We start from the raw sequence: 8,624 nt of genomic DNA on the forward strand, positions 1-8,624 counted from the left end.
GTCAATGGCTTCAGTGATGATCATTTGGATATTAGGGCCATGTTAGCATTTGTATTTAAAAAAAAAAAAAAGTCTCTTAACATAATGTGTACTTGACCACTTGCTCCAATATGTAACCTCTTCCCCACTCTTGTAATATTGCTTACAGCCTGCAAGACTCAAGCAGGCTCCTGTACAGGTTTTACAACACCATTATGTGAAATAATAATTGGTTGAAATATAGGTTAGGACACCACAAGATCTCAGGTTTTTAAAAATGTAGATTTTTTTTTTTTTTCGGAATCAAAGTCGCAAACTATATGCCAGGAATTATTCCGAGTAGCACGCGTACATACAGATATGCAGACAAAAACACTTAGAAAGAGGAAGTGGTTTAACAGTTGGGTTTTTCTCCTTTATTTATTTATTTATTTGCTTTTTCTGTCAAATTACAACATGACTGCATGCGGTGCGCACATCCGTGACCCTAGTAAGGATAAGCAGCCCATAGAATGGATGGATGGACATTCTCAATGTACGAGATGGTCAAAATGACCCCACAAAACTAGAAGAACGTGTCGGTATGTTCGTGTGTGTGTGTGTGTGTGTGTGAATAAGCGCATGTCTTCCAGGCTGCGTGATGAGTTCATTATCTGTTGAATGTCAGCAATCTGAGCCCTTTGACTGGAATGGACATGGATCAACTGCACATCAACAGCTGTGTCTGTGTGTGTGTCTATAAAATGTTGTGTGAAGGTGTCACCTGATGCTAACTGGACTCCCTTCCTTCCATCCTCCCTCAGGAGACGACCGCGTCCCGCCCCACTGTGGCTGAACTTGCCGGAAGGTTCAAAGGTGCATCTCCAACGCCTGCCAGAGAGACAGTGAGTTTGTTAACCATACATCGTAGCGACACTGAATTGAAATACCAGAGAATACACAATTCCCCGCTGTCACTATGGCAACAGTCTGGGACCGGGGGTGCGCTCTTTAGTGGGGTACACCAATCGACAATCAATCCACTCCTGAACCGTTTGGCAATCGTGTTAAACCTGTTCAATATTTATGTTTGCTAACCTTTGTGATTTGATTTTCATTAGATATTGTGGTTGTTTTGGTGTCTTCTGGTGCTGTCGTCACTGTTAATGCAAAAACTTCAGGATATACAGTATTGATATCATAATGCTGAATGTGTGGTACAAATACCACTATGTGAAATAATTAGAACATTAAAAACAAAATATTTACAAGAAGCAATACAATCAAAATAAAGCTTGCATTTGCATTTAATATTTGCATTGCAAACTATATCCAAGCACATTTAGTTTTGAACTATCCATCCATTCTCCTAGCCGCTTATCCTCACAGGGGTCGCGTGAGTGCTGGGAGCCTATATCTCAGGTAACTTCGGGCAAAGGGCGGACTACGCTCTGAAATGGTAGTCAGTCACTCGCAGGGCGCATATCGATGCCATTACTACGCAGGAGTACATCCCACGCTGCCTGCACCAAAGTGAGGCATGTGTATCACTACACCATCAATGACTCTCATTTCCAAATATTGAAGTGCAAATTTCTAAAACTTTACATCCTATACATATTAATTAAATCCTTATTTAACATGTTACAATTGCAATTTTGCATAATGTTGAATATCTTAATTAAAAAAAATATTTACCTTTTTTTGTGAACATATAGGCCTACTACATTACTCTTTTTATATCGGTCACTAAGGTTGTTCCTTTTTGTTGTCGTACTTAGTTCGTGAACCACTGTGTACTATGTTATGACGAAAGGTATGTTTTTCAGGAAAAGCCAGCCAGACGTCGACCTCCTTGCTCCTTAAAACTGCCCAAACCCCACGGAGACGAGCATGAGGTGAGAAGCGAGTCTACTCATCTAATATAGACACACACACAGTTATACATGGAGCCTCGGAGAGACGCAGTAGTATTAGTTGTTCTTCGCACAGGATACACACTATTTCAGTATTGTCATATTTTCTCGCTACACGTGTTGTGTTCAAATGTCAGTTGCTAAAAGGGTTATAACAAACCGATGCCATTTTTTTTTTTAAATTCATCAATGGATATATGCATTGTCAGCATTAAGCTAAACACTTGTATATATAGTTGGACAGTAAACTTTAAATATGGTCGGTAACAAACAGCTTGAATCCTCTTTTAGAAGAATCGTTCACTGCTTTTTGTGAAGTCAGTGAGCCTGGTAGCAGTAAACTACAACATTTGAAATCTTAAGGCTCCACTGTTTTCAAAAGCATCACCATCCACATTTAGTGATTTCAGTTGTTTGAAGAAAATAGAGATGTAGTGAATGCGAAGGTATGACAGCTATATGAAACTGGAACGCTGTACATTTGAGAAAAAAAGAAAAAAAAAAAAACCCAAATGTGTGCGATTTATCAGAGGCCGACAGATGTGACGTCCCCTGTCAAAACCAAGAGAAATTCCGCCCTGATTGAGAAGCTTCAGGTGAGTCCACACTGCTCATCCTTCATTCCACCGTCACCGCTATGACATCATCACGCTCTCTCTCGCAGGCCAACCTGGCTCTGTCCCCCTCTGCCCTGCTGCCCTCCCCCAAAAGCCCCGGTTTCAGGCTGCTGCCACACTTTAGCCCACCGTCCTCCCCCGGCCCCACCACGGAGAGCCCCTCATCCACGGTGACGCCCAGTAATGCTTCCACGTCTCTGGTGACTGAGGAGGAGGGCCCGGTGTCATTTGAGGCCCCTCCCACTACAGATGAAGGATCCCTCTTGTTAAACGTGAACAAGGTCGGTCAGATAGTCACTGATTTTCTCTATTTACAGTAATTGAGCAAAAATTCTGCTGATAGCAATAATTCAAGTACTGTTGATCAATGTCATTTATTAAGTTCTGATTGGCTGGCCTCTAGAGCCGAGCTCGCCACTCCCTCAGGCGACGCCCTCCGTCCCGCCGCCACAGGAAGTCCAGTAGTGGAGAGGAAGTGGGTGTGGCAACGGAGGAGCTGGAGACCCCGACGAGCCAATTGGACCATAAAACAACAAAAGGAGAAGGACGAGATGTCTTTAGTAATACGAATGGAGATGATTTGGAAGAGGACCTATCAGACCAAACCCCAAAAGAAGACCAGAGCATTTGTGAAATCCAGGAGGAGCGGAGAGAAGATGAGAACCAGCATGAGCGAGATCAGAAGGAGGGTCAAGGTGGAGTCAGTGTTGAGGAAGACAACCTGGAGAAAGCCTCAGAAGAAGATCCAAACAACAACAAAGAAGAAGAAAATAGTATTGTGAGTGTCGTGAAAATGTAGGGATCTCTGTTTCTTTCAGTCATTAAGGATTATTTTTGTCTGTCTGACCCGTAGGCTTCCACATGCCAGAGTCGATGAGAAGTTGAACAAAGTTCTGGTTCCTGAGTCACTCCAAGGGGTTCTTAGTTCAGAAGCATTGTGGGACCAAAGACTTCCAAAAATGAGAGGAAACGAGCTTCCAAACAGAGATCACACAACATTGGCACATCAGAGCTGTAACAGAATACCTGGCATCAATCTGCCTTTGTTTTCGAAAAACAGCATGAGTGCGAGACTCTTATACAAAAATACTTTTCCTCCATTTTTTAACATTGTGTTTCATTTTCTAAGTGTCATCTTTTTCACACTCTGATCATTGTCCCCACTTCCGTAAGCATTTTCATTGTATAAAAGTACTAGTTTACGACACAATGACTTTGTTTTAGCTAATCTCAACTCACACACACACATAACAGCACTAGTAGTACTATTTATCTAGGTCACTGAAGGGTCTACGACTCAAACGAGCGATATCCAAATTAGCCAACAGCCAATTTCACATCAATGCAATACAGTGCACTGTTGAGCAACATTGTGGCAAGGAGACTCACGTAGGCAGGGAAATACAGGGATTGTATGAACTGCTTATCCTCATAAGAGTCGTGGGAGTGCTGGAGCCTATCCCAGCTATCTTCGGGTAGGAGGCAGGGTACACACTGGACTGGTGGCCAGCCAAACGCAGGGCACATAGGGCATAAACAACCAGTTACAGTCACAATAATACTTGGGGTTAATTTAATGTCTCCAATTAATGGATGTTTTGGGGGTGTGGAGGAAACCACAGTGCCTGGAAAAACCCACGCAGGCACAGGGAGAACACGCAAACTCTAAACAGGTGGTGCCGAAATTTGAGCCCAGGTCCCCAGAACCATGAGGCTGACGCTCTAAGCAGTCACGCCAAGGTGACGCCCCAAAGAAACAAAATAGTGTAGTGGTAAACAAACAAAATCACGTCTCAATTCCAAATGCCATAATAGAAAGGTGTAATTTACCTACTTAAATCATGGCCATTCACCAGCACTGATAACAAGAGGATTTCCCCATCGCTGGCCCCCTTCCACACAGTTCAGCCGCCCTTAAGCCTCAAGACAGTTAATTTAGGAAAGGACCAGAGGGGGAAACTTGCCCTTTCACTGGAGGTTTAATCTAATTTTGATAAGCACTCTGATCCGATATTCTATCACACTGTGCCCTCAAATAAACGCACAAGTGGAAAGTGAACACAAACCTGAGCAGGGAGGTCAAAAACATATTGGAAGGATATTTGGGGGGGGGGGGGGGTCTTAGTGAGTAATGACCTCTTTCAAAGTGAAGACAAAGTGTTCAAGGAGTCTTTTGTACCTTCAGTTTAGGAAATAACCCTAACCCAACACAAGACAGACTACATGCCAGAACTGTACATTCCCCACAAAATTGCTTAAAATATCTCGGGTTTGTCATCCAAAGATGAGACCAGACAAACATTTTATCCTTTGTCCAAACGTATTTAGGAGTGAAAATCAAGTAATTCTGAACCTGAGAGAATGTTCCTTTAGACTGGGCTAAAGAGCAACATTTATTGGTTTTCGACATGCTTAATGTCATACAGTCTACAATTCTGGTGGAGAGTCTTCTGCGCGGTCGCTTTTGAACAAACGTCACAAGCTATTGGAACAAAATGCAGTTAGCTTCGATCAACCTTTGTGGACGACCACGACCTAAAGAACGGAGATGTTTCTTGGCACGTTCCATCGTGATGACAAAATGCCGACTCATGAGGGCATGCGGTTTGGGCCACCCAGTGGGAAACCTCTCCGTATGACCACGGTCCGTTATGTAACCAGGACTGGGGCAGGTAAAGCGGCATGGGTGCCTAATCCCATTACAGGTTTTATTTCAGGACCAAATAGGGTTAGAGTGTCCTGAAGTTTGCTCTTCGCCTGCAATGTCACTCATGTGGAGCTATTTGAGCATCCAAGAGCTTGCTGGCTTCGCTGCCATGGGGTTTTAGGCTCTTTGGCTCTTTACTCCAAAAAGGGACTGAATCCTTGCAGCTAGATTTGGATGGAGCCCGAAGCCCCCTAAAAGTGTCAAGCTTGACCACCACCTTTCCATACTAAGACTTTTCTTCTTCCTTGGCACAAATTGGACGATGGGTAACCACGGCTCTAACCTGGACGACATCCTCGCTGAGGACATGCACCACTGGTACAACAAGTTCATGCGAGAGTCGCCGTCAGGTCTCATCACACTGTTCGAGCTGAAGACCATCCTGGGCCTGAAGGGAATGACCGAGGATGCCAACAGCTACGTGGACCAGGTCTTCTACACCTTCGACATGGATGGGGTGAGCCAATCCTGATTTCACTAGGAAACATCCAATCTACCCATGTAAGGCTGGATTAAATTGGAAAGGGCGTTGTGGTTGCTCAAAACAGACAGACATCTGCAGTATAGTCCGGGTTCTCACTTGCTTAAAAAAAAAAAAATATCACAAAAGTCACAAATCAAAGTGCTCCAACTCATCTCTTTAGTGAAACAGAATCTTTTGTTACCTCACTGTGTAATTGGCTTGGGAGCAATAGTCTGCAGAGCCATTATCCTGGCAGTGAGTTTATTGGATTCCGGGTCATGATGAGGGGGAATTAAGACATTCAGTTTGCAACAAATGCAATCACCACTTTGATGTCATTTGGCATTTTTAGTGGGGTACCAGGATATTTCAATGACAAATGACATGTTCTCTCTGTACAGGATGGTTATATCGACTTTGTGGAATACATCGCCGCCGTCAGTCTCATGCTGAAGGGGGAAATCAACCAGAAGCTGAAGTGGTACTTCAAACTCTTTGACCAGGATGGAAACGGAAAGATTGACAAGGAGGAGTTGGAGACTATCTTCTCGGTAATTAGGCTTAACCCATGATGCTGTTTTAAATTCTGTGTGTCTTATTTGGTTCTTTACATACTTTTTTCCCCCCAGACAAAATGGACAGATTTCGACTGGATGCTTAAATCACAAAAATTTCAAAATGTGTTTTTTTTTTTTAAATTACTGGAAAAAGACTAAAAACTAGAGGGGAAAAAAAAGCTTCTTGTTATAAATAGTTTAACACTGTTGAAAGAAGAAAATATCATTTATTTTGTGTTATTTGTATTTGGCAAAAAGTTTGACTTCCTGTCGACACACTTTTACCAGAGTTAAATTGATTCAGAAGGTCATGAACGCTGGAGGATTAAGTGTGAAATCAGTAAAGTGCTAATCTGCTGAATCAGATCAATGCATCAACAAGCGACAGGAACGGGGACTGCTGACTCTGACCTAGTTTTTGTTGCTCAGCAGTTAACACTCATACCACCACTCCTCCGTCAGGAACTCCTGCTTGCGTTGGAAAATTTAACCACTTGCATATAAATATGCACAATAACCAAGAATATGTCATTTATGTAGATTAACAGGAAAAATATGTGTCTTTACGAGTAAAGTTGGACTGATAAGAAACCTTATGTGACCTAACATCCTAACGAAAAACAGAAAGTTACAGAAAGGTGAACTGCGCTATGTTGCTACGATCTCTTTGTCTCCTCTTACAGGCCATCCAGGACATCACACGAAACAGAGATATCGATCCAGAAGAGATCGTCACGCTCATATTCGAAAGAATCGACGTGAAAGGAGAAGGTAAACCATGATATAAAAATACCCTGATGCTTGTCCTGCTATTATGCTAACCTCATGCGAACACATTTGCATAGGTGAGCTGACCCTGGAGGAGTTCATTGAGGGTGCCAAAGACCACGAAGACATCATGGACATGTTGAAGAATCTGATGGACTTGACCCCGGTGTTGGTCATTATTGTGGAGGGACGCAGGTCATGAGAGGTCAAGCCGACCGGAAAACAAAACAAAAAAATTGTTTAAAAAAAACTAATTCAACACTAAGAGACTTGTCTGTGATGGACCGTTGTCTCCGGCGATCAGGTGGGCAGAAAAACTCCACACCACAATTAATATCATTGGCATTATATAACACACAGCTTTGATTTTCATTTGACTAAATTCAGTATTTAAAAAATAAATAAATAACTTGATGGCAAACTGTATTACTTTGCCTTACATAGTTTTAAAAAAAAAAAAAAAAAAAAAAGAACTATTGTGCCTAACACTAGAAGCTCAATTTATAATATTAACACATTGCTTTTAGGTCATCAATAATCCATAAAATCACCATTAATTTGGTCATTTATGCTGACTATTTGGTGACACTATTCCGCAGTGCACGCTTTGGTTCTGCTCTGACTCGGCTGGTTTTGGCATTGATACTCAAAGAAAAAAAAAAAAAAGCTATGCTCATGAAGCACCTTTCAACAAAAGGTCCATCGGGAATAATTTTTACTGAAAGCTTAAGCCAACAACTGACGATTTATAGCTCTACTCGTTAGGATCAATAATACCTTGAAAAATAATTGCTTACATTGTTTAGAACCAATACTAAATTTTGATCAGATTTTTGAACTGATAACAGTTGAGGTTTTTACAACTAATGCTATCAAAGTGGGCAAAAACTACTAATCTGGTAATTGATAGCTACATTTCATCAGTGCTAAGACTGCTGGCTGCCAGTTTTAATGTAAGCGCAAAGTGTTTACCTTAATTGGTTACAATCAATGTTATACGTTAGAATAAAGTACGAGCGGTTAAACTCACTGGTAACTGACAGTTGAACAGGTTATAACCAATGCCAACCTACAAAGTGGGAAAAATCTGTGCTAACCTGGCTAACACTCAAACTTGTTAGCATCAATGCTGCGATACTAACCCATAACATTTGTTTAAAACATAACGGTAACAAATAGTATGCTGGTTGAAATAAGGGCAGACTTCCAAATTCATCTCTCACCTGGCTAAATTCAGTGGAATCTGGCTCACCAAGAACTGAAGTGGTTTGAAATGAGTACAAACTTGGATGGCTAACCTTGTTAGCATTTGTGCTTAAGTGCTAAAATGCTTAATTACTGATTATCAAACAGGTGAGCGTCTGTTCCAACAGTTTGTGCAATAGATTTTTTTTTTTTTTACAATGAAAGTTATTTTACAATCATTGTAAGAAATCAAGTTTTGTGTTGCCTTATCAATAAAAAGTAACTCCTTTAATTAGGAACTGAAAAGTTATCTCTCTCTATATCATGTATGTAAAATCCATCCATTCATCATCTGAGCTGCTTATCCTCACAAGGATCGTGAGAGTGTAGAGGAAAAAAAAAATAAAATATATATATATATATATATATATATATATATATATATATATACAC

At 41.3% G+C, this 8,624-nt stretch overlaps 2 protein-coding genes and 1 long non-coding RNA gene across 4 annotated transcripts in view; 2 read left to right on the forward strand and 1 right to left on the reverse strand.

Annotated features, from left to right (window-relative positions):
- Window positions 1-3,673, forward strand: part of dub (duboraya) — a 5,140-nt gene extending 1,467 nt beyond the window's left edge. For both annotated transcript variants that reach the window (XM_061803687.1, XM_061803686.1), the window contains 6 exons: window positions 783-863; window positions 1,788-1,856; window positions 2,405-2,470; window positions 2,539-2,772; window positions 2,895-3,269; window positions 3,345-3,673. In XM_061803687.1, the coding sequence (XP_061659671.1) occupies window positions 783-863; window positions 1,788-1,856; window positions 2,405-2,470; window positions 2,539-2,772; window positions 2,895-3,269; window positions 3,345-3,368 (849 nt within the window). In that variant the 3' untranslated portion in view covers window positions 3,369-3,673. The remainder of the gene's footprint in view (window positions 1-782; window positions 864-1,787; window positions 1,857-2,404; window positions 2,471-2,538; window positions 2,773-2,894; window positions 3,270-3,344) is intronic.
- Window positions 1-8,526, reverse strand: part of LOC133491940 (uncharacterized) — a 12,053-nt gene extending 3,527 nt beyond the window's left edge. The window contains exons 1-2 of the long non-coding RNA XR_009792523.1: window positions 8,210-8,526; window positions 743-849 (exon numbers count right to left, since the gene is read on the reverse strand). This is a non-coding gene — a long non-coding RNA (uncharacterized LOC133491940). The remainder of the gene's footprint in view (window positions 1-742; window positions 850-8,209) is intronic.
- guca1d (guanylate cyclase activator 1d) lies at window positions 3,811-7,422 on the forward strand. Its single transcript, XM_061803695.1, has 4 exons — window positions 3,811-5,655; window positions 6,063-6,212; window positions 6,902-6,989; window positions 7,064-7,422. The coding sequence occupies exons 1-4, from the start codon at window positions 5,461-5,463 to the stop codon at window positions 7,186-7,188; spliced, it is 558 nt and encodes a 185-aa protein (XP_061659679.1). The 5' UTR covers window positions 3,811-5,460; the 3' UTR covers window positions 7,189-7,422.
- Window positions 8,527-8,624: the final 98 nt, after the last annotated feature.

This window comes from Syngnathoides biaculeatus, chromosome 18 (assembly GCF_019802595.1).
Source record: "Syngnathoides biaculeatus isolate LvHL_M chromosome 18, ASM1980259v1, whole genome shotgun sequence".
NCBI lineage: Eukaryota > Metazoa > Chordata > Actinopteri > Syngnathiformes > Syngnathidae > Syngnathoides > Syngnathoides biaculeatus.